Source organism: Molothrus ater, chromosome 11, assembly GCF_012460135.2.
Source record: "Molothrus ater isolate BHLD 08-10-18 breed brown headed cowbird chromosome 11, BPBGC_Mater_1.1, whole genome shotgun sequence".
Taxonomy (NCBI): domain Eukaryota; kingdom Metazoa; phylum Chordata; class Aves; order Passeriformes; family Icteridae; genus Molothrus; species Molothrus ater.
The window spans coordinates 11,219,198-11,243,873 of NC_050488.2; the positions used below are offsets into that span (position 1 = coordinate 11,219,198).

General features: G+C 43.9%; 2 protein-coding genes across 2 annotated transcripts in view; both read right to left on the reverse strand.

Moving 5' to 3' along the window:
* Positions 1 to 146: 146 nt before the first annotated feature.
* On the reverse strand, positions 147 to 11,707 carry ZXDC (ZXD family zinc finger C). Its single transcript, XM_036391028.1, has 10 exons — positions 10,666 to 11,707; positions 10,024 to 10,176; positions 9,052 to 9,130; positions 8,796 to 8,926; positions 8,048 to 8,218; positions 6,801 to 7,486; positions 6,002 to 6,086; positions 4,053 to 4,225; positions 3,165 to 3,266; positions 147 to 2,327 (listed from the first exon to the last, which is right to left on the reverse strand). The coding sequence occupies exons 1-10, from the start codon at positions 11,705 to 11,707 to the stop codon at positions 2,241 to 2,243; spliced, it is 2,709 nt and encodes a 902-aa protein (XP_036246921.1). The 3' UTR covers positions 147 to 2,240.
* A 3,063-nt stretch (positions 11,708 to 14,770) lies between these two features.
* The window catches only part of UROC1 (urocanate hydratase 1), a 36,197-nt gene continuing 26,291 nt past the window's right edge, over positions 14,771 to 24,676 (reverse strand). Inside the window, exons 17-20 of the mRNA XM_036391009.2 lie at positions 24,242 to 24,341; positions 20,969 to 21,050; positions 15,772 to 15,871; positions 14,771 to 15,165 (exon numbers count right to left, since the gene is read on the reverse strand). Coding sequence (XP_036246902.1) covers positions 15,025 to 15,165; positions 15,772 to 15,871; positions 20,969 to 21,050; positions 24,242 to 24,341 — 423 coding nt within the window. The 3' untranslated portion in view covers positions 14,771 to 15,024. The remainder of the gene's footprint in view (positions 15,166 to 15,771; positions 15,872 to 20,968; positions 21,051 to 24,241; positions 24,342 to 24,676) is intronic.

Below are 24,676 nucleotides of genomic sequence, written 5' to 3' on the forward strand. Positions count from 1 at the left end.
AATCCAAAGCCTTTATAGACTCTACCCCACTATGGTGAAGAATACACAACTGAAGGAAAACCACAAGCTCTCTGCAGAAATCAAGCTGCCAGTAATTAGCTTTGTGTCAGATGCATCCATGCAAAGAACAATACCCAGTGACAAAGTGACCATAAAAAAAAAGCTTTATTAACCCTTTTGCACCAGCAGTTCTTCAGGTATCCATTGCCAGCAATGGAGCCCTAGCCAAGTGATCCAAGTTTCTGCCCTCAAGAGGTTAGCACTTTACATTCACTTACAAAGCTGAGTGAGGTACATTTTCAGAAGTAGAAAGATTTGGTTGCAAGTCCCATAAAAAGATGGAGTGTTCCTTGGCCATTTTAATGGATTACAAACTGGTATGGTCCTTGAGAACAGAACAATGCAGGCATTGGGAGCTCGAGGTGTCTCAGCTTCCAGGGAGAGCACAGTGACCCCTCAGCACAATTCCTCCTCAATCCTCCACCTCTCAGGAGGGGACTCTGTGCTGCAGCCACAGCCACCAGGAGATCTCAGCTACCAACTGGTTTGAAAACCCAGCCTGAGAGGGTTCAGACTTTCCCTGGATGTAAGCTGTAAACTCAGAGTGAGAGGAACAGAGAGACCTCAATGCTCATTTAGGCTAAAGATAGAAAAATAAAGCTGGTTCAACCAGAGATATAATACTGCCTACAAATCAGGAGCTGAAGTTCACTGTAACCTGTATGCTTTTTTTCCTCCCCAAGTCTGCAATCAAAAAAGCATTTATATGGACACATACATAGTTCAAAAGGCACAGGAAGTAAAAGCATTTCTGAACGACCTCATGTGAATTTAACATCAGTATAACTGTAAAATAAATAAATATGTGCAAGATTAAAAAGATCACAACGTTCTCCTCTGTGACATATCTTATTTTGTAAAAAAAAAAAAGAAAATACACATACGTGCATACACACACCTCACTGAGAATAAAAAAAAGTACAAACAGTCTTTTATCAAACTCCTATACATACTTTTACAGGCATTCAGAACATCACCATAGGAAACAATTAAATTACTACCTTAAAACGTAACCAAAGGTGGTTTTTTTCCCCTATACAACCCTATACTTATTTAGGTGTCTGCAATCCAGGTAAGTAGAGTACATACAACCTCTTCCCCCCACCCCCAAGAGAAACTGCAGTTTTTCAGGGGCAAATCTTCCTGGGTAACAACTCTTTCCCCCTCATAAAATACTCTGACAACTGCATATTTTGTAAACCAGCTCCAGGTGCATCTGACACTCTGGGATAGCAATAAAGAACACGTGTTAACAGTGTTCAATTAACGAAACAAAAACACCAAACAACCCTAAATAAAAAGGTAGTGACCAGTTCACAGGTAACTTGGCAGCGGTTTATAGATGAGATAAAAATCAAGGTGCTTAAATTTACATGACGGTCAACATTCCTCCCAAAAAAGGGAACACAAAGATAAAACAAACCTCTCTCAGATGCTGTTGGACTCTTAGCAAATCACTTACAGTGAGTACAGTTCTATTGCAGTTTTCTTTTTCAAGTTTTGCTGGAAGAATTCAGCAAAGTATTTGGGATGCAGGAGCAAGGAAAGGGAGAAACTCAACATGAGCTACAAACTGATTCACAGCTAAGTTAACATTTAGAATCTAGCTTTCTAAAACAAAGATTTTAGAGCATCTCATTTTCATGGCATAGAACGTTAATTCTGTTACATGTGACACTTTATTCTGGTATTCTGCCAAACATAGAGGCCGAAACAATTCTTTTCTTTGTGTGTGGAAAACACTTGCAAAATTTAGCTCTTAATTCCTTGATGCCACTGGCTTCAGGAGGAGACCAATGGAAGGAAAGTTTTAACTGTCGCAGGCAGGATTGTAAATTTGCATTTGTTAGCTGTAGAATACTTGCTTTCCTGTGAAAACAGTAAATATTACCTCAGTTTGAAGTGTAATAAAGTACTTCTCCCTGAAACAACACTGTACAGCAGTCTGCCTCAGCCTCCCAACCACCAGGCAGACAGGGTATCTTACACAGGCACATCAAGTGGGATTTACATTTTTAAAGAAAATCTTTCAGCTGCAACTGTCTTAAGCAAATCACAAAGAGTGCAACCATACTTCAGCTCTCCTACTTTTCGTATTTTCCTTGGAAAAAGACCCACACAGTAATCTCACTCTGTCATGATTGCCCCATTTGTTTTCAAGTAACTGCTCTTATTAATCGTCATTCCAGATCCTGTAAATTTATTGTGCTTCCAGTGAACTGAGAGTTATCAGAACCTGCATCATCTTCGGTGGAATTGTGTGGTTCCTGTTAAAGCAAACAGACAGCATGAACTACTTTCACCTCTAGATGGTTTCAGTGCTTATCAGCAAGATTATCTTGACACTTATTCAACACCAGAGAAATGCCTGGAATGGCTCAGAGGAAACCCATAGCTCTTCACTTCTGGGATCCACCCAAACAGTGTTGCCACAGTTTTTTCTATGGAACACTTCAGATAAGCATTACTAATGGAAATAGATTTAAAATAATTTTTTCCTCCTTTAACTCTCTACCATGTCCCACTCAATCCCACTTCTCTCATACTTATAGGTTTTGAGGAAGTGACCCTTCTCAACAAAAAAGATTTATTTTCTATCCAGGAGAAACCCACTTGGCAGGAATAGGTACATTGCAGAGTTTATAAAAAATGAGGTTCCTAAGCAGGCTTTAAACTTAACTGACACTCCCATAAGGGCACCACTCCAAAATCTAGGTTCAAGATTCTATTGCCCAGTTCCCACCCCACCTTTCTGCAGCCTGCAACATTCCAAATCTGATCCTCTTTCTTGACCCACCTAGTATCTGCAGGATGGGAACAGGAAAACAAGGGTGGGGCATTTCAGAAAAAAAAGTAACATTTAGTTATTTATTACTCAGTAACAAAGGGGAAAAAAAACCAACTACTTCTGATGTGCCAAAGGTTGATAACAGACACAAGATACACTGTGCAGTGCAGCTCTCTGCTTACTATTCCTTGTGAATGGAATTCAACTCCCAGTGGGAAACAAGATATTTTCATCAGGCAGAACATGAGAGTGCTCACAGTAAACTGTCTTTACATTCAAGCAAGGCAATAAAACCCAGTGGCTTGACATGCTGTACCTGAAGTATGTAAACAGGTAAATCCACTGTAAGCTGAGAATGTGACGAGGAAGACTGAGAGCTCAGCTGAAAGGGAAGATCTCCCTCTCCTGGGGAATCATCCTGAGAATGCAGAAACATGACCAAGTTACACAACCCCCAGGTAGCTCAGCACAACATGGCAAATTTCACTCAGTCTCACAATCTTAAAATATCTGTTAAAGTCACTGCACTGGACCAGTAAGCTTTCCACATCTTTGTGGAGCTGGGCCTAACTACAACTTAAATCTGAACCTAGCTCAGTGTACAACCTATTATCCTGTCCTCATCAACTTGGAACACTGGCAAGATCTGAAGAGGAAGGAAGGGTTCTTCTTTCAACACATCTAACAACACAGAAACATGCAACAAGTTTCACATGTTTTCATGAACCTGATACTTAACATGAAAGTTACAAATGTGTACACCCATCAAAAAACAGATCAACGGAGAACGCAGCCCATAAGTCTCTCCACAACAGAGCTGTTAGCAATGAAGGAGAAGGAACAGAGAAAGGACCCTTTCTCTGAATACTACACAGCTGCACCTGGCAAAAAACCTATTACCTGCCATGCACCACTAATCAGCCCCCACCAATTATTAGGTTGTTTTGGGTTTTTTAAATTTTAAGCTTTATTTCAACAGATAAGAGAAATAACAGTTTAGGCTGGAACTTCTTTTTGCAGGATCACTTTCATGTCCATCTCATTTACTTTATAAATAAGAGGTGGAATAATGTAAGAATACTGCAGAGCTCAAGACTCCATCCAGGGGCAGTAGGACCTGAGTTCACAAACACTCAAATTCTTCCATAAATGCAGCTCTGGATAACAGAGAAGCTGAGCATGTTTTCTTCTCCTCAGCCCTTACCTGAAGAAGCTGAATTTGCACATACTGGGCTCCAGTGGCAGGGTCCCTTATTGTCAGCCCTCCATTTGGCAAAACTATGTTACCACCCAGTCGACTGCCAGGAGTAGAGGAAGAAAAGTTGGTTGGGCTTACTTTATCACCCTTGTTTTTCCTCTGACCAGAACCAGATGCCCCTAAAAAAAGCAATTTCAATATTTAGATGAATTTGCTAAAGTTTTCTACTAGTATTTTTCAACTTTTTGCAGCTGTTTAGAGCACGCAGCAAATGCCCACAGCAGTGCAATAAAATCAAGGACATGTGACAACTGCTAAAAGGCAGAGAGCACTCAGCTGGTGAACTCCAGCTGCTGACTGAGCACCTTTATACCTGAACACCATTGAAAAATCACAAACTGCTAAGCTTAGGGCCTTCCCCTGGGGTAGCAGAGAAATATCAGCATATTCGTGGTGTTATAGAAAGGAATTAGGAGGTAGGATTGCATTTTCTATTTTTCATTCTGCAACTCATTTCCTGAGAAGTCATGCACATGATTTTTCTAAACTGTAAAAAAAGCATAGTGAAGATCATTATTTACAGGAAGATTTCAAGGACTACTAGGTAGAACAGGCTACACAAGTACAACTATCACAACCTTAAGCTTCTTTTCAGTTTAAAGCAGGATGAACCAGCTGCTATATCACAAGCTGAAAACCAAAATCCTAATCAAAACAAATATAAGAATACAGTCCTGTCAGTTCAGGTTTTTCTTTGGATTAAAAAAAAAAATCTGTAATAAATGAAGCGCTTGGATAACCTATATTTAAACTCTGAACTTCCCTCTAAAGCATTCACTCAATCTAGTTAAACCAATCAGAAATACAAGACTCTCTAGACCTCTTTGAGAAGCACAGCATACCATTAAGGCAACAGCTGGTGAAAAATGGACTATTGGGAGTCTTGAACAGGAACAGAAACAGCAATTTTCTGAGGTTATCTAAGGAGTCATGCAAAGTGCAATCGTATTTTTTAAACTAATGTCCAAAAGACATGTTTGATGATACCTGCATGTGTTTAATAATATAAGGCCCCTTAGAACTAGCTTCATAAAGCAATTCTCCTTCCATGAGATGATTTGCTGAACCAGACAGAATGTATGCACATATGCATTTGACAAACACACAAACAAAACAGTACTCAAATCAGAACTAGTCTTGCCTCAAAAACTTTTGCCTTGATTTTCAGAGGAGGGAGGTCTAAGACACAGCAAGGCAGCACTAAACTCACTCTATGTATATGATTTTGATATATCATAAATCTATAATATCCTACCCCAGCTCCAAAGGGAGACACAACTCAAACACCTGAGCTCATGCAAGTCCAGGGAACCATGGACCACATCTGATCTGACAAATGAATGGTTATTATTCACATCTAATGGCTCTGAGTGAAACTAAGAGGACACATCTGGAATCATGACCTAAACTCACCCTGAACAAGAACGCTCTACAAGGCTGAAGTACAAGAGAGAGGTTTGAGTATATCTAGATAATAAAAAAATAAATTCCTTCACTGTTACTAAGTGAAACACAAAAGCAAAATCTAGGTGAAATTTCTGTTGCCTATACTGAGTAAAGAACCCCCTAAATAAGACCAGAAGCATAAACAGAAAGCACAGTAACATAATTTTTAGTTTTGCTAAGAAGCAGATGAAGAGATGGACAGCTAGTGTCTTGTTAATAATCATGAAACATAGGGCACAGCTTTCTTTGTAAACTTCCTGTGGATCTGATATTCCACAGAATGTGATTATCCTGAGTAACAAATGGTACACCACATGCATAATTATTTTAACTATCAATAAACAGGACAGGACATTTAAGAATGTTACTCAGAAACCTGCTCCCACTGCACTACCAAAATTACTAAATATTTTTATTCAGTAAATGTAACAGAACTAATGGCTTCTCACCTGTGCTGCTGCCATTCCCTTTTTGTTTCTTTTTCTTGGCCAGCTGAATGGCTCTGTAGTCTGTTCTCGCAGACCCACTGCTCTCCTAGTTAAAGGAAAAAAAAAAAGCCCAGAGATGCAAGGTTTTTGGAATTAAGAGCAAAACAAGAAAATGAAAACACACACTAACGAGTTCTCAGATGCACTTATTTTCTACGCTGCAAACACTGAATTCTAGTTTCCCCTGATCTTCTGATTAGAATTTCAATAAATTCCCTGTATCTACTCAATATCTGGAGTTCCACACAAGAAATTGTTAGCTCCACATTTGTAAGTGTTCAGATTTTAAGAGTGTAAACATGTACTTCATAACACGAACAAAAAGTTAAGTCTGCAATAACACAGTGAAAACAGAAAGGGAAAAGTACTTAAAAGAGGAATGCAGACTGGAATGAAAATGCTGCAGTTCCTGTTACAGCCCAAATCTTTCCCTGGAATGAAATGAACAAGTAACACGTGTAACACTTATTCTTGGGGGGTCTTGCAAATTCCATTTCAGATGGGCAGCTGCTTATTTTGAAAGTTTCTTCCTGAACTGTCCCCACCAGAATTTCAGTATTTCTTAGAACTTGTCACCACACTGAATCTACCTGTGAAAACACACTACTCAATACATCATTCTACATCTTTCATCAGAAGAGAGACAAAATGCACGATCTGCAAAATCTGAAAGGTCTCCCAATAAGGTGTGAGCAGCCAGGGATACCCCCAAAGACAGGCTGTCTCATCTGGGGGTGAAGTGAATACAGTTGCTCCATACCAAAAACGAGCTGCCAGTCACTGCACCAAGATCCATTTCCTTCTGTGCACTGTAACTCCCTGGGGGGTTGGAGAACACAAACTGTGTCACGACTTTGCTGCCCTCCTGCTGATCAACCACATCTGAGCTGGGGAGCAAATTCCGTTCAGCTTTAACAGGTGTCAGTAACTCAGGCACGTTGGTGCTGCCGAGGCTGCTGGAAGGAGTCAAAGTGGCTGTGTCCATTGTTAAATTATTGCTGCATGTCAGCCCGTGCACATCCTGACTGGGATTCCTCACTGACAGAGACGCCAGCGAACCCAAGGCTTCGGCATTGACAGTCTGTACATCATCCAAATTTAAAGTGCTTTGCTGTAGAACCGTTGCATTGGTTCCCAGCAGGAGAGAACTGTCCAGGCTCTGGGGCATGTCACTGCTGGCCACCAGGATCAAGGGATCAACTGCCTGGCTTAGGGAGCTGTTACTGACAGGCAGGCTCCCCCCCAGCGTCGAGCCCACCGAGGCCACATCGATGGTGACGATTCCAGAGTTCACCAGCGCCATGTCCGCTGCAATTCCAGAATTGTTACTGGACACGTTGGAAAACAGGGAGACGAGGTCCATGTTGCTGAGATCACTCTGTCCTGGACTAGTGAGCTCACTGCTGGGGGTGAGGGAGCAGGTTGCTTCCAGCTGAGTTAGGAGATCTGAGAGAGAAGGGTTTGGTTATAAGAGAGCTTCTACAGACAGCAGGAAGAAAAGGAAGCTTAAAATTCTATAAAATTCTATATTCTTAGCCTACTAAAATACTTCCCACCTTCCCTGAAAGCAGATTTAGGGAAAGGCAGCCTACCAAAATAAGTTCATTCTTTTACTGAGAAGTGTGCTTATAATAGCACTTGCCAAAAAATAACACTAATGCAGTGCAGGCTAAGTATTAATTGTAGAGGAGTGAAAGGGGTGAAAAGAGAAATATTTTTAGTCCTTACTCATATTTTACAGATGGCATTGAAAAGGACAAGCTCCGCTTCATTGAAAAATGCTGCAATTTCTCACAATTTCAGAGGTCATCCTCAAGTATCACTTTCTGATACTCAGAGATCCCACTGAATTTTAGAGGAGCGTGAAACCGATTTCAGTCTCAGAAAAGATTCTGTCATTCATATCAATGGAACTCAGATTTCAACATCAGTAAATTACACATTTTCCTTAATAAAGCACTTAATTTTTCCACTGCACCCTGTGATAGCCAGAGACAAACTCTTTACCTGGGCTGAAGTTATGCTGCTTGACCATGTGGGTTTTCATGCTGTGTTTGGAAGTGAACAGTTTATTACAGCTGGAAACGGGGCACCGCGACTTTAACGAGTCCACATCCTGCAGATGTTTTTTGGAGTGAATATACAAACTACTTCGTGCTGAAAATTTTGCACAACAGCCTGCAAGAAGATATATAAGGCTTTGAAGTTTCAAATTTAATGAAGTTTCAATTTAATATTCATATTTAATGTCTTAACAAATTAAAATATCCTCTACTTGCTATTTTGCAGCAGCTGTGCATACACTCAGAGGAACCACAAGAAAGTAAGCCTGTCAAAGGGTAGGACAGTTTAACAAGCTGTTTCTGACAACATGAAACTCTTCAGAAATTCAATGTAAAGCACAACCTTTTCACACCATGGCATCATGGCATTTTTCATGACAACTGCTGGAAACACCATAAAAGGGAGAAAAAAATCCAGCAGAGCCGAATAATCCAGATCACACCCAAAAATCTTTGCTTGGGGAGTCCCACTGAAGTGGTGAGGGTGGTCAAGCTACAGTATGAAACAGTTTGCTCTGTAATTCCTAACTCTGGGAATGATCACTTGTTCACGATGTCTGTTTAATTTTACCTCTTCAAACCCTGCTAGAAGACTCACTCTTAATTGTTCCAGTCCTGTACCATGCACACATAACCTTTAGACAAAAATACACACCAGTTACCAGGAAACACATATGAGAGTGGAGCAATACCTTCTACTGGACACTCAAATGGCTTTGTACCAAGGTGAGTTATACTGTGGCCTTTCAAGTGTTCTGCTCTTGTGAAGGACTTCCCACAGCCTTCCACTGGGCACATGAATCTCCTGTCATCTTCATGTTTCCTACAAGGGAAGGAAATTCTCATTGGCATGATTAAATCCACTACTGCTTAGCTACTGGAAGAGAAACAAAGACAAGCTAACAACCAGTAGCTTAGGACAGCATAAACAGAAAAAGCTTCCTTTACCTTTTATGCCTCAGAAGCTTGGACATACTGGTAAAAGACCAGCCACAGCCTTCAAAGTCACAGATAAAAGGTCTTTCACCTTGAATAAAAGATGTTACATTAATAATCTAAGACAAAACACATACTGCTACTAGAAAATATTAAAACCTGCTTAAGTTGAATTAATTTAAGACAAGACAACTCAACCAGCACCTCCTGCAATACACTGCAGAGTACTATGATGTCCCTTCCCCCTCCAGTAAGAAATCTGGGCTTTCTTTAACTCCATGCTGTTGCTTCAGAGAGCACAAGTATTTATCAATTCACCTCAGATCCTGAAGGTGCTTCAATAGTCAGTAACAGCATCACTCAAACAGAAACACAACTGAACTGTTTTTTCCTGTTTTCATGATCTGCCACTGTGTCTTGATTACAAGACTGTGAAGTATGGGATTTGGTTTCCATCACACCTATGAACTTCACGTGACACTTGAAAAAACCTCAGAACTGTAAAACCATGAAACCAGGAAAAGAGAGGGCACACCAGTAACATGACAAGGCTGTATTTCAGTTTTGCAGAGGTCCTTGCAAGTCAGGCATGCTTGCATGCTGAAATTTATCTTCTTGCTGTTCCAAACCTTAGTACATACATTCCACATGCTCTGAGAGTTTTTCAGCTGTTTGTTCATATCAAGAGTAAAATTTATGCAATGTTTTGGACATCTATGAACTTGGGAATAGAGCTGGGATAGCTTTTTCTGGACAGAACACACAATGACAAAAGCCACAGCTTTGCATATGTGCTTTACTACTTTGCATATGACAACTTGATTCAGTGGGCTCCTACCCCCAGAAGGCCAAGAATCAAATGCTTTCTCTGACTCCAAATAACTAATGTCACCCTTCCTTTCAGTTTTTCCAGCACACTGCAGTCCACTTTCCACATAGTATGCTCCATGTACTTCCCCATGTACAAATCATCCCTGTGAATACCTGTGTGACTCCTCATGTGGATTTTCAGTCGGCAGGCCTTGTCATACTGCTTGTTACAGCCAGGGAATGAGCAGGAGAACTGCTCTTGCTCTCTGAAGTGGGCTCGATTGTGGGAGAATAATGCACTCACTGTGATAAACGTTCGCTCACAGCCTGGGGAGAAAAGGGAAATAGCACATCTGCTTGGCAAAACTCAGTCACAAAACTGCTCTCTTTTCTCCCTCCCAGCTTTTAGCGAGGTACTTTCAGGATCGTTTTTCAGCATATTGCATCGAGGGAAACGGAAAAAAAAAAAAAACCAAACAGTGAGATCCTACACATTATTCCCAGGAATTACAACTGTTTTGCCAAGGTGGGCAATCAGATATAGCCTGGTTTAAGGCGCACTGAACGCTGGTGCCGTGTCTTGCGGTGTTTCACTGCACCAGCACAAAGTCACAGGAGGAAAGGCACAGCACCCTCCAGCTCCCAAACTTTTCCTTTGGTAACTGAGGTGGTTTGGAGGAGAACCTTCCTTGACATTCTGGGGTACCACGAAGGGGAAACAGAAGAAGTGAGCCGAGCGCCGCAGGGCCTCAGGGCAGGGATGATCCCAGTTTGTGGAAGGGGAGGGAAGGGAGCCCAGCCCCGGAGGCGGCTTACCGGGGAAGTCGCAGCGGAAGGGCCGCTCGGGCTCCAGGTGGCTGCGGCGGCGGTGGGCGGCGAGGCGGGCGGCGCTGGGGAAGCGCTGCCCGCACGCCTCGCACTTGTGCGCCGCCTCCTGCTCGTGGGCGCGGCTGTGCGCCCGCAGGTTGTACACGGTGGTGAAGCGCTTGGTGCAGCCGGGCGCCGCGCAGGCGAACGGCCGCAGCTTGTCGTGCGAGTGCAGGTGCCGCCGCAGCTTGTAGGCCGTGGCGAAGGACCAGGCGCAGCCCGGCACGGGGCAGCCGAAGGGCCGCGCCGCTCCGCCCCGCCCGTCCTCGCCGCCGCCGTGCGCCGAGAGCCGGTGCAGCCGCAGCTGCTGCTTGCGGGGAAAGGCCTCTCCGCAGCGCGGCTCCGGGCAGGCGAAGGCCGGCGGCGAGCGCGGCCGCGGCCCGCCCGGCGGCTCGGCGGGGCTGGCGGCGGCGGGGGGCGCGGCGCCCGCGGGCTGCTCGGCGCCGGGCCCCAGCGTCAGGACGCCGTTCTCGATGCGCACCAGCAGGCTCTGGTTGTTGATGGTGATGGTCCCCGAGAAGGCGCCGTCCTCCGCCCCGCCGCCATCGCCGCCATCGCCGCCCGCGGGGGGCAGCGGTGCCGGCGGCGGGGGAGGAGGCGGCGGCGGCTGCGGCGGCGGGGCCGAGTCGGGGGCCTCCTCCGGCGGCTCGGCGGGCGGCGGGCCGAGCTGGGCTCGCCCCGCTTCGCCGCCGCCCGCGCCGGGCTCGGCCGCGCCGCGCACCACGTTGAAGACGAGCAAGAGCCCGTCGCTGTCGGGCGCGGGCCCCGCCGGCGGCGCGCTGGGCGCCGGGCTGGCGCCGGTCTCCGGCTTCTCCTCCAGCAGCAGCACCGGGAAGCTCACGTAGAGGCCCGGCGCGGGGGTGCTGCCGGCGGAGGAGGCGGCGGCGGGCGGCGGGTCCCAGCCGGGCGGCGGCGGCGCGGCGGGGCCGCCATGTTGCGCGGCGGGCCGGGCCCGGGCCGCCTCCGCGGCCGGCAGCCCCTGCGTTTCCATCTTGGGGGTCCCTGTAGCAGCGCCTGAAACCGGAGCCGCGGGGCGGGGCCGGCGCGGGCCGCAGCGGAAACGCGGAGCGCGGAACCGCGGAGCGGGCGCGGCGCGGGCGGCGCCGGGGAAACCCGGAGAGCGGAGCGGCGAACGGGACGGAGTGGGGCTGCCCCCGGGCAGGGCCGGCCGGGGGGTGGCACAGCGGGAGAGGCTCTGCGACATCCAACTGGCACGGCTGGAGTCACCGCAGGGACTGGGGAGTGTGCCCGTGTCCCTGCTAATGGCCAGGGAGAGTCCCAGAATTAAGGGACCCCCAATGTATAGAAGTTCTTCCTCGTGGAGGTGAAACATCTCGTGTTCTAGTTCATGGCCCTTGCTCCTCATCGTGTTGCTGAGCACCACTGAAAGACTCTGGCACCATCCCGTTGCTAACTTTGAGATACATATATGGATTCATGAGATCCCCTCTCTCTAGAATTAACAAGCCCCTCTTCCCCATTCTCTCCTCATTAGAGATATTCAGACCCCAAATCACGTTTGTGGCCCTTCACCGAGCCCTCTCCACCAGCTCCGTGTCTTTCTCATACGGAGGAGCCCAGAACTGGACACAGCATCCTGGATGTGGCCTCACAAGGGGTAGGATCTGCTAAGGGTGCAGCCACGTTCTGAGAGCTGAGAGAGGGAAATTCTTTAGCAAAACACCCTGCACACCATGAGTGCAAATATGGAAACAGTGCTATGGGCCAAGCCTGGGCAATGCAAAGTCACTGTTCAAGCATGACCATGGCATAGCATCACCCAAGATAGAACAGCACCAAAAAAAAAAAAAAAAAAGAAAAAAAAATCCTACAAATTCAGCTAGTGCTTATATATTTTTAAGTTTTTTTTTTTTCTTGGACAAAGCTTTCTCTGGGAGAATGTTCAGCTACCTTATGGCTCTCCAACAATTAAAGAAAATGTAAAATCCTGTATTTGCTATTTACCAGCTCCCTGCTGCTGTGGAACTGGCGAGCAGTCCCAGCAGATGGTGCTGTGATCCTTCTCCTGCTCAGATAATTCCTCCTTTCTGAGCATCAAACCTCCTGCAGCCAGGCTGTGAACTGGGGCCAGGCACATTCAGCTCCAGGGAAGCTGGAGCTGTGGGTGCACCCAGAGCTCCACTGAGCTTAGGTCTTCCCTGTCCTTGGCAGCCCCAGCCATCCCAATCTTCCTATGGGGGTCTTTGCAGTCCCTTCCTTCATGTTCCCAGAAAAAGATGGGTCTGCACCGAGTTTATTGCTTGACACAAAGGTGCATCCCTGGCTGCAGGATGTAAAACCTGTCAGCAAGCTCTTGCCTCCATCTGCAGCCATGCAGATTGTCAGGATAAGTGTCTGGATTTTAGGAAAGTTAAGGTGCTGAGATTCGTAGGAAGGATGGTTCAGCCTGGCAAGCTTGAGGCTTCAGTGCACTGCAGAAATTCACTGATTGTGTAGCCCCTGCCCAGATCAGATCCAATGCAATGCCTACAGATGGATGGATTTGCAACTCCTCTCCCTGTACTGGCTTTGTCCAGCAGTGAGGTCAGCTACCTAAAAATGACATCAGCACCCCCACACAACAACAGCCTATTCACAGTCTCAGCTTCTCTGCACACAAGTAGAAGACAGATAAATCAAGGCTCAGCAGGGCTCAGAAAGGAAACTTTGCACTGGGGTTGTTTATGGTTTCTGTTTCCCTGCTGTTTCATCCCTGACAGCAACAGGTTAGTGTTTCCCTGTGCCCTCCCAAAGGTACTGTAAACCTCAGCCAATTCACATTTGTTAAGTGCTTGAGATTTGCAGTTAAAAGACCAAAGTAGATTTAAACATACACATTTAACTCCACACCACATCACTGAAATAAACTCCAATTAATAGTCATACATAAGACCAACTGCTCACCAGTCCACTGCCTCTCTGTAGCCCATTTTGCCTTAACTCATGCTGCCTCATTAATAGATTTCATAATCTGAATTTCAGCTTGTAGGTGTTTATAGCACTCATCCAAATGGATTCTGTGTGTCCCCACAGGCAGCCCAGTTATAAACTCCCAGGGAGACATTAATCATGGCTATACTGGTAAGGTTATGTCCTCTGGGCAATAAGGCTACTAGGACAAAAATAAGTTTCCTTTTGTGCCTGGAATGTAAAGGTGAACATGCTGGCAGGTACCTCAGTACTGAATAGTACAAAGGTGAAGACTTTGTGATAAATATTTCTTCAACATCTCATCTATGGGGCTGTTTCAACTCAGAATTAAGATGAGTCTATGGAACAGCTCTACAGTTCTTGGTGCAAGAAAAGCCAGTGTATTTTCTGGTTGTTCCTCTTGACAAAGCAAGAAGCAGCAGTGTTTTGGGGCTATGAAGATTAGAAGGATTTCATACAATACCAATACCCTAACTTTGGACCTAGTCCACTGTGATTATTAATAAGGTAATGCATAACATATGTCAAAGCAAAGGCTGTCAAATCTGCCTGACAACTGCTCCCATCTCAATCATATGGACTGGCAATGGGGGCAGGTTTTTTCCATAATGTAAAGCAATTCCTACCAACTGCAGATTGCACCTCACAGAAGGCTGAGCTTCAAGCAGATGCCAGACTCTCACTGTTCATCTGGAGAGAGACACAGTACGTGAACAGAGTGAAGAACTCGTGATTCAAAATAAACTCTTCCCTTTCTTAGCAGCAGAGGAGTGCAGAGTGCTCACCTGTGGGTACATGGGCTCCAGCAGGGCTGGAGTGTCAGAGTCCTCAGTCTGCAGCCCATCACAGCCCCTCTGCAGCAGCACAGGCAGGTTTGTGTGTGTAACACCCCTTTCCATTCCAAGAGGTGGTGATGGACACAGTGCCAGGAGGTTGAGGGACATTCCAGAGCAAGTCCACAGGGGAAGGGACTGGTGCCACTGTGTGTGTGTCAGAATGAAGCCTGTGTGCTGTGCAAGGAACATGCTTAGCATGAGACAGGACAGCTAAGAATTACTTTTGTACACACATTATATATTATCAGGAATAAGTGACTGTTTTGTTGTTGAGGAATTTTTTCCCATTCAATTTTTAGGGAAAAAATTCCCATCATGAACATTTATTGCAAACATTGTTCCAAATATGTCGGTGAAAAGACTATTCTTGGTGGACCTGTCACAAACACATTTGTCCCATTAATAAGTTAGAGAGGAAAAAAAGAACTCACATGGAACAGACATTTGCAAGGCTTTTATCATTTGGCCAGAGAGCAGAACAGGATATCAAGGAGGCAACGTCAAATATATCTGCAGGAGCAACACTGCACTTGGAGTACCACTAATGCTTCACAGCTTGCTCCAGGATGTTCTCATCCAGCACCTGGTGAGGGAGAGTCACCCTCAGGGTGCCATTTTCCTGCATGGCTTGGCAGATGGTTTCATAAGCAAAGGCATTGCCCGACCAGCAGCGCCTGGCGACCTGTCAGACAGCAGAAAGGAGGGGTGCAAAAATCAGACATTGCTCTTGCCACACACACCTTGCACCATGCTTGGGCAAAAACTGGCACCCAGCTCGTGACAATAAATCTTTCAACCCTCTGCCAGGTTTTAGTTTCCCTTCTGATTTTGCAAGTAATTTTTGTATTACTTCATTTTTATGAGTAGTATTTGGGTAGATGTGGTACTTTTCCATGCATAACATTGGACAGATAAACACTGGCAGAGCCAGGTACCTTGTAAACGTACAAAATTCCCTCACCAAAAATAATTGTGCCTCCATCCCAGCTCTGTAAAACTAGAACTAGCTTTAGATAACAGTATCATTTAAGCAGTCCCTTAGTCATTTATCCCTTTTGTAGTTGGATAAATATTTTTAAAGGAAAATGTCATTTCAATGCATTTTCAATGATGAAATCAAAGAGCCAAATTCTCTGCCAGCATGTAAGGATGAAATTCTACTGACAGCTAGAGAAATCACAAACCCCTTTTCCATCAGCAAAACTCTGTGTTTTCATCTGTGTACAAGCAAGATTCCCCAAATTAAAAAAAAAAAAATTAAAAGTATACATATATGAGTTTTGCTTACTCCATTGGAAACATCCCAGCTGAGCATCATCTTAGCTCGTTCTTCAGCTTCCTTGGACCCATCCAAAACCAGGCCAAATCCTCCATTTATCACTTCACCCCTAAAAAAAGTGTAAGAGATTCAAACAAAAATAATTCAAACCAATACCACAAAATTTACAGGATTTTTTCAGTTGTACTGCAAGAAGAGGGATGAGAATACAGAAATTATTCTGAATAAGAGACTATCAGTGATGTTTTATACTTGTGATAAAAGAAAAAGAGTGTTTAGCAGGCAAAGACCTAATTTCCTGACCTGCAGCAAACTTAGTCCACCTTTCTTGTAATGCCCAGCTGGGAGTCTGGATCTGCTCCAAGCAGGGATACCAAAAATTCAGCTTGCTCTGTATCTCCTGAGTCCTGCACTGTGTACTGGCTCTAAAAACAGGTGGAGAAAAGTTAACAGATCTAATGGGCCAGGGCTTTACCTGTCTCAGGGTGTTTTTAAAGGTTCAGCTCCTCATGTTTGCTGCACTACATCTAGCCAGGATCGTGAGGGTGACAGTGTGCTTACAGCAGCAGGCAGATGGATCTATTTATATTCTCTTGGGACAAATGACAGAGCATAAGCATTTTATTAAAAAACTGTTAACCACCACTTAATGCACATCTGCCTCAATCATTTCCAAAACCATCATTCATTTTGTATGAGATACAGAGATGTTTAAAGACATTCAGTGCCAACTTTTCAGGAAGCAGACTTATTGGCAGGAGAAGAACAGAAATATGTTAAAACGAACAGATTATTCTTGGGAGAAATAACAGTCTGGTTATAAGGGACAGGGAAAACACGTAGAGCAAAGCATCTTGTCTGACTTCAGAATCTGGCCTGCTCAGCTCCCATTCCATGGCATATGGTGAATAGTGGTGGATGCAGCTGGGAGATTAACCTTGCTGTAAATCTGTGAGAGTTCTGGCATTGGAGCTCAGCATCAGCCATACCTGAGGGACAGGGCATTTCATGCAGCAGTACACAGTGTGAGACACTAATGGAAATCCCTGGAGGCAGGATGCTGTCCTCTGAGTTTTATAGTTAATAGAAGTTCACAAAATTTACATAGAACAACATCTGACATGCCCATTAATCAGATAGGAGTTCAGAGTCTTCCATTCCAGGAAGGCATTGTTTCTTAATGTGCATTTTCTAGCAGTAACTTGAGCTTCTGAGGAAATAGGGAATTGAGGCTAAACTAGGGCCTCACAAACCTGAGATCTACTTCCTGAAACTAGAGCTCACATTTTCTCAGTTTCAATGGAATGTTGTTACTCATGTGATGTTAATTGCATTTCTACCACTACTCACATACAGTACCTGTGTGTTAAGTAGGACCCAATCACAGGGCTCAGCAAGGAACTCAGGGCTCCAGATCTCACCATCATCACATCAAATTCATTCTCTGAATTCCCTCCACTTTTCCATTATCAGATATGTCAGTATTACAAATGCATTTTCTGTGAAAGGCAGAGTTGTCTTGAAAGTGACAGTTCTCACAGCAGAACATCACTGAATGAATTAGGTTTTTTAACTGGAAAATTTGAAACAATGTCATATTTTCAACTGAGATGTTTGAATATTGGAAGATCTGACTCTTCAAAATAAAATTATTCTTTTGGATTGAGGCTGTCAACTCTTTTCAGCCAGAAATTTAATTCCCAGGATGTTTTTACTGTGTGAAATCTTGCACTAGTTCTGCTCTTAGTTTCATCTGGGTATGAATACAAACATCCAAACATCTGTATTTCTTGCAAATTCTACTTTTTGAATAGCTCATGTTGTTACTGTCCTCTCCAAAAGAGGAGACCAGACTGGATGACAACAAATGTAATTGTGGCAGGGCCAGTTAGCCCACCATACTCTGCTGCTCCTGTGTACAGGCCAAAGAACAGAGCACTGCTCTTTGCTGTCAGAGTCCAAAGCCACAGAAACCTCTGGACCAGTGTCTTATAAAGATTTTCCATATAGGAAGATGATTCCTTCAGTGGCAAAAATTCCCTCTGTCCACAGAATCCCAAACATTATCATGTGAAGCTTAAGCATGAACAAGGAGCATTTGATCTACTTGCACTTTAAATACTTAAATTTTTAAATTTACCTTTAAAAAAGTACATTTAAATCCTTCCCATCAATTTCCATGGAGTTACTCCAGTGCAAATCAGAATCACTCACCAGGATCTGTTCTACTGCCTAAAACCACTCCTACATTAAATGCCAATGTTTGTAATGATGGATTTTCTAGAAAAACTTCTCTCTGCCTTCATTAGCATTGGGCCACATTTTCAGATAATTAAAGAAACATGTGGCATTTTGACCTAAGCTACCTCCTATAATTTCCAGATGTCTCCTCCTAAGATGATCAAAGACAACAAGGCCTCTCTCACAATCAAGATGTCACACTGTCGACAGTGCAGATGGATTCTTAAATTGCTTCTGCCTTTTTGTTACTACAGGTTATCCAAGCTCTGTGCTAATAAACATTCTGCTGCAAACAAACAGGCAGCAAAAAGTGAATAACAATCATTTGCTGTAATTATAGTCAAGACTATGTTAATCTTAAGTCTCTCCCAGAGTACATGTGATGCAGATTCCAGCTAAATAAATATTAATCCTGCCTTTCTTGTTTGTCCCACAAGGCTGTAACAGAAAATAAAGCATGTAAAAGGCACTTGTGCAGTCTCAAAGGGAAGACACAGCAGATCTGCCAGCAGTTCCAGGCAAGCCCAGCCTTTGCAGGAAGGACTGGCAGCTAAACTCAGTGCAATTACCCATTTCTGAATTCCCAGGGCAGAACTTTGCCAATGACAACTGGATTTCACTCTAATCACATGTATTTTTCTTTATAAATATATATAAACTTTCACTTTCACATTTCCAAACCGGCTGATGACAAAAAGTGTTTATCAAAGACTGGAGATTTCTTTATGGCAAAATCAGGCGGATTTTTAGTGCTCCAGAGAAAAAGCAAAACAAGGTCAAAAACTTAAAAGCATCTATCTTTTCCAGGTGAAGAAAGCAATTTTTTATGGCTGGGGTTAGTTTTTCTTCTTTTGCCACCTTTATATTACTCCTGTGTCTCCTCAGAAGGCAAAGGGTGCAGCCCTTTCACCTGCCAGGTGGTGCCACCTGAGTTAAGCCAAGCAGAGCCACCTGCCTGGCCTGGCTTTGGGGCTCTCCAGGCCAGGACATTCAGTGACACCACATGGTCACCACAGCTGAGCCTCAGCATGGTGGCTCTGCAGACACACACCTGATTTTCAGGCCCTGCATTCTTCACTGAGGCACAGTAATTTAATCACAGAGGGCTATGCTGCTCCAAGAACAAGGCAAGCAGATACTGTTCTGCAGTCACAAGCCCCCAAGCAGCCATAGGAAACAACAAAAAGGAGAACCAAACCCTGTTCTTCCAGAGATATTTTGATTTCATTGAATAGCCACATTCTAATTTTCTGATGCATTACATAAATCACAGCATAACTCTGCTCTGCCTTGGGACAAAGTTTCTTTTAATGATGTAACTCCAGTTACAAAACAACTAAAACAGTAAGTGAAACAGTAAACTGAAATTGCAGTGTGGTCAGGGCCAGTTTTCTAGAGCTAAGGGCAGTCTCACCATTCAGCCAAGCTGTCTTTGAATGGCAGAGAGGGCTAAAAGTGTCCTAGAAGGATTTGCCTTAGAGAGACCAGAAAGGAATAGGATCATTTGTATCCTTTGAATTAAGCATCCTCAATGCACAGAACATTTGTGGCATAAGCAATTATTTTCAGCAATTATCCTAATTATAATGATCATTAAAATATCCCAAATACTTGGCACAACACGTTGGGAAAAGTGATTTTCTTTGCTTGTATTTCATAAGCAGATATTTTAAAAGGTTAAACTCAGCTGAGGAAATTAAGACAGAACTTGTCTGCTACTGCCTTTGGAGCCTCAGACTGAGATGACCAGAGCAGGGAGACATTCTGGTATGTGTTTTCCATTCAGAATTATGGAAATTGTGAATGAAATCATGGCTGTGACTCCTTATCACTGAAATCAGCAAAGGCAAATCTTCACTCCATGTGCTTAAGTCCTCTGAAAGTTTTCATTTCCTACTGTTCAGTTTTGCTGTCTTGCACCCTTCTATGCAATATTTATGTCACAGAAACCAAAGGAATTAAGAGTACAGCAAGGCAGTTCTTCAGCTGACCTAAAGGGATATTTTCTAGATTCAGCTCATCCAGATGAATAACAATTAATTATCATAAAATATCTCTGAGGACAACATCTGCTACAAGTTCTTTGGCTTGCTGTCTTTGGCATACCCCAGCACTGTTTGAAACAGGAAAGTATCAGAGTTCACCACAGTTTTTAACAGAGGCTTGTGCCTCTTTTGACTGCTGACACCACCAAATGAAGACATGACCGTAAAATGGGAGAGGCTTGGCTGGAATATGCTGGAAAGTACAAACCAGAACTAAAGACTGCAGTGTGGCCAGGCTTCCCCACTTCCTGCAGCTCTGCCAACCCAGGTAGCCTTTCAGTGGCAGATGGAGGAGATTAGTTTCCATCTCCATATAGAATATTTCTTTCATTCTGCTTTTCCATCTCGGCAATTGCCTTAGCTCTGCATGTCAAGTGAAGGAGGTGTTTACTTGGCTGTGGTCTTTAATGCTACTGAGCACGAGCAGGGAGAGAAAATCTGGGGGTTTGCTGGCACCTGAGCTGGTTTGTCTCAATAACCCCTCATGCACTGCAGCACAGGAGCACTTCTATTGGGGTCCTAAGGTCACAGGTTTAAATACAGCTTGAGAGGAGACCTGAACACAATCCCTCCACTGACACTCTGGCTGTGCCTGCATGAAGACAATGCTGGATCTGTTCAAAAAGACCACAGCAGACTGTCCTTGTTCATCAAATTAAGGTCTTCAAACTGTGCTGTGGCCAGTGTTCAAAACACTTTTCCTGGACATATGAGCATTAATTAGAAAAAGAGTCATACAATACCATACTTAGCTGTATAATTGTCCTTTCAGTCCTTGATGGCAAACCATCCTTCCCACCATGATTTCTCCTCTGGCACTACACATCTTCTCAGCAGTTCTGTCTCTCCTCCCCACACACACACAGAGCAGTAGGAGCAGGATTCAGAGCCCAGCTTTAGGAACACAAACAAGCTCTCACCAGCCAACACCGCCCCCGTTGTGCAGCGCGACCCAGGTGGCTCCTCTGAACGCGTCTCCCACGAAGTTCTGCACTGCCATGTCTGGGAGGAGAGCACAGGTGTTACTGCCCGTGGGCCACGCTCATTTTTGTCCTGTGCTCTCCCTCCTCCCACCGACACCTCCACTGGGGCTGTGGGAAGGCAGGGTTGGAGGCAGGTTTTACTCCCAGCTTCTCTCACAGAGATACACTTATTGCATTTGCAGGGACCCTCATGGCAGGAAGGAATGATGAATCTGACTCTGTGTTCTCAGAAGGCTAATTTATCATTTTATGATACTATATTATATTAAAGAATACTAAACTAAACTATGCTGAAGAATACAGAAAAGATACTTACAGAATGCTAAAATGATAATAATGAAAACCCATGACTCTCCAGAGTCCTGACACAGCTTGGCACTGGTTGGCCATTGAGTCAAAACAACTCGCACCAGAATCCAATGAAACAATCACCTGTGGGTAAACAATCTCCAACCACATTCCAAAGGAGCAAAACACAGGAGAAGCAAATGAGATAATTATTGTTTTCCTTTTTCTCTGAGGCTTCTCAGCTTCCCAGGAGAAAAATCCTGGCAAAGGAATCTTTCAGAAAATGTGAATGCAACACACACTGAACGTCTCAGTCCTGGGAGGAACAGGCAAGAGAGATTTGTCTCCCACTCTGCCCTGACTGGAGGAAACAAATGCCAGTTTTCCACTGTGAGTTATGAGGGTGCTGGTGATTCCTGCATTTGTGCTCCCACACAGGCAGCTCAAGAAGCTGCCACTCTTCAGCTCTGAGACACTTCAGGCTGGAGAGAAATAGAATGCACTCCTTTGGGATACCTTGTCATGTAAGAACAGGCTGGACACATCCAGGTGTGTGGATTCAATATGGGCAGGACACCTGGAACACTACACACCTTGCAGTTCTCACAAGTCTGAAATATTTTCTGATTGGAGTGCAGAGTTACTTCAGCCCTGTGCAGAAAGGCAGCCTAAGGCTAAGGAGTTGCATTTTGGAGACAGAGTTGGGATGGAAATTATATCCACCCCAATTCTCTGAACATGTGGGAGTTTTACCCTGAACAGGAGCTGCTGAAACCCCAGCAGGTTTGTCTAGAAAAAAAACCCAAAGAAATATAATTTAGCAAACAAATATAATTTGATTAATGCATGATTTCCACTAAATTGTTCACTAGAGTTTTGTATACTCACAGCTACAGCATATATCCAGAGAGGAGGTGGAAAGAGGTGCACACAGAGGATAAGAGTAAAATTTACTGAAAACATCCAGATTTAATTCAGGAAAGATTCAATACGTAGTTTGCCATATTTTTAACAGGAAAAAGAAGAGAAAAAAAATTATATCCCCACCAGCCACATCTGCAAACCCACAGTTACGTGCCTGATGGAAAAATGAGTTTACTTGAGTGCTAATCTATGTTAAACCCTTTCAAAAGCCTCATTATGGCATCTTTTATCTGACATTATGTCACTTTAAGAATGCAATTATCATAATTACAGTGCTGTCGAGATTGAATGGGAGAGATTTGAATCACCATCTTCTATAATGTACAGATTTTCTCCTCAGCCACTGGCCTGATAAGAGTGGAGCTTGGACAAGGGGTGAACTAACAATGCAATAACTTGCTGCTCCTTGGCTTTGATAAAGGTCACTGGCTGCAAATGTCTGTGCTGAAATACACTTTGCTGAACAGCAATGACCCATCGGGCTGAGGTACTTTAAAACAAAATGAGACAAACAAACATTCTGGAAATGTTCTGTGTGTTTAAGAGGAGCCAGTTTAACCTGAACCAGCTCAGAAGTTGTGTTAGAACAACAGGATAGATGGGAGAGAGGAAGACTATGATGTTCTTTTATTGCCTCCAGAGGCTCATCTGGTAAAACAGATTTAGGCTGGGTTCTAAAGACCAGTGATATCAGTGGCCAACAGGCTTTAGCTAAGCCCTTGAAGAAGGCAAATGGATCACATAAATCACAAAATGCAAAGAAAACCACAAAGCATGATAAGCAATGGGGTTTAGCAAGCCTTGTTTCTATTGCCCTCTTCTGAGGGCATTGCCTGATGATTACTTATGTTGCTAAGATGGAGATATTACTTTGAATTTCTGTTCTTTGTGCAGCTGCACCATTTTCTCTCAGTGTGTCAGAAACAAACATTATTCAAGGCATCTATTTGCTCTATTAGAACTAGCCAACATGCTCAAGAAGTGTTGAAGTGGCACTGATGGACACAGTTAAAAGCCTCATTTCACCAGGAAATCCAGTTAACAGGAACTTTTCTCCTTGAAATTGAGCCATAATTTGGTTCTATTATGAATTCCCATAATGGAAGTAATTCAATATGCTCAGCTTCCTCTATCATAATTTCTCCTTCTACAGCAGCAGATCCTCCAATCTCACACCTCTTTGTGATTGTCAGCTCATGACACAGAGAAACACCACGGGGCTAGAGCTATTAACCTAATTTCCACTTTACAGATGGAAAATTGAGGAAGATTTAGGATTAAAAAGTGCTTAGTGCTTTTTCCATTTTTTTAAGTCTCCAACCTGGTATTTCTTGGGTTTATTTCTCTAAAAGATGGCTTCACTATCTGAAAAGCAGAGTCTGGTTAGCTCAGGTCATTTGTGCAGATTTAAAAGCTCCTTTTGTAGAGCAAATCTACATTTGCCCACAGTCACACTTTAAGTGAGCAGCAAGGCCTGGCTTTTACTCTTAGGCCTTTACTATCAATATTTCCTCACGATCAGAAAAGTTCCTTTCAGAAACTCCAGACTGTTTTCTTGAGTCCTCAGGCAATGGAGTGAAAACAGCTGTGAACCTCTCTGCTTTCAGCAAAATATTATTATAGACCTGATTTTGAGCTTGTGGATTCCAAGGAAACCAGGCTGTAATCAAATCACCTGTTTGAAATAGTGAGATTCCAAATTAAAATCAAACAGAGGACACAATCCTCTGAGACTGCTCTCCATTTGCATTCAGATACATCTGGTGCATTTTCATGGAATTTCCAGCAGTGTTCAGGACCTCTCCTATGTAACCAGCTCCACATTCATGTCTGTATTGTTAAATCCCACAAAGCTTCTCAGGAAATCTGATTAATTGGGATTAAAAGGTGTTTTTTAAACAAAAACATTTTAAAAATGTTGCATAAAAAAAAGCTATTTCTGTTTTAAAGCCATTTCCTTGCTGGCCCAGGCAGACAAGCCTCAGCTGTTGCACCGACCTGCACAAAAGGCTGATCCATCATAAATGTTGGATGTTTCCCTGAAAGGGCTGTCAGTCCCACTCACATCGTGGTGGTCTCTGCTGAGGACCACTGGAGCCTGGAAAAAGCCAAGGAGAAGTCAGTGGAATCCTTCAGATTGTTACTGCTACTGAGGACCATTATCTGCTCAATTCACTTCTGTCTTAATATTTGGGGCCCTGCTAAGGATTTACAGTCCCTGCTTTGTGCTCTCTGCAAATCACAGAATGATATGTTGTGCTTGTAGGTGCCCAAACAGAAAATTAGACAGTCTCATCATGAAACAAAATTTCAGTTTCTAAACCCACCTCTCTCCTGTGACAGAGCACAATAGTGGTGGCAGGCAGGGAGGACTGAGCTCTAACACAGACTGGCCCCATGTACATGACAGGCACTTCTGCTGCTCTCAGTGCT

Bases quoted from the DNA above. Each gene is read 5' to 3' on its own strand.
- ZXDC (XM_036391028.1), bottom strand. From the start codon at position 11,707: ATGGAAACGCAGGGGCTGCCGGCCGCGGAGGCGGCCCGGGCCCGGCCC. The intron at 9,131-10,023 runs GTATTCACAGGG...CTTTTATTCAAG, and splicing joins CCACATGAGGAGTCACACAG to GTGAAAGACCTTTTATCTGT. The intron at 6,087-6,800 runs GTATGGAGCAAC...TCCTTTAACTAG, and splicing joins TGACTGGCAGCTCGTTTTTG to GAGAGCAGTGGGTCTGCGAG.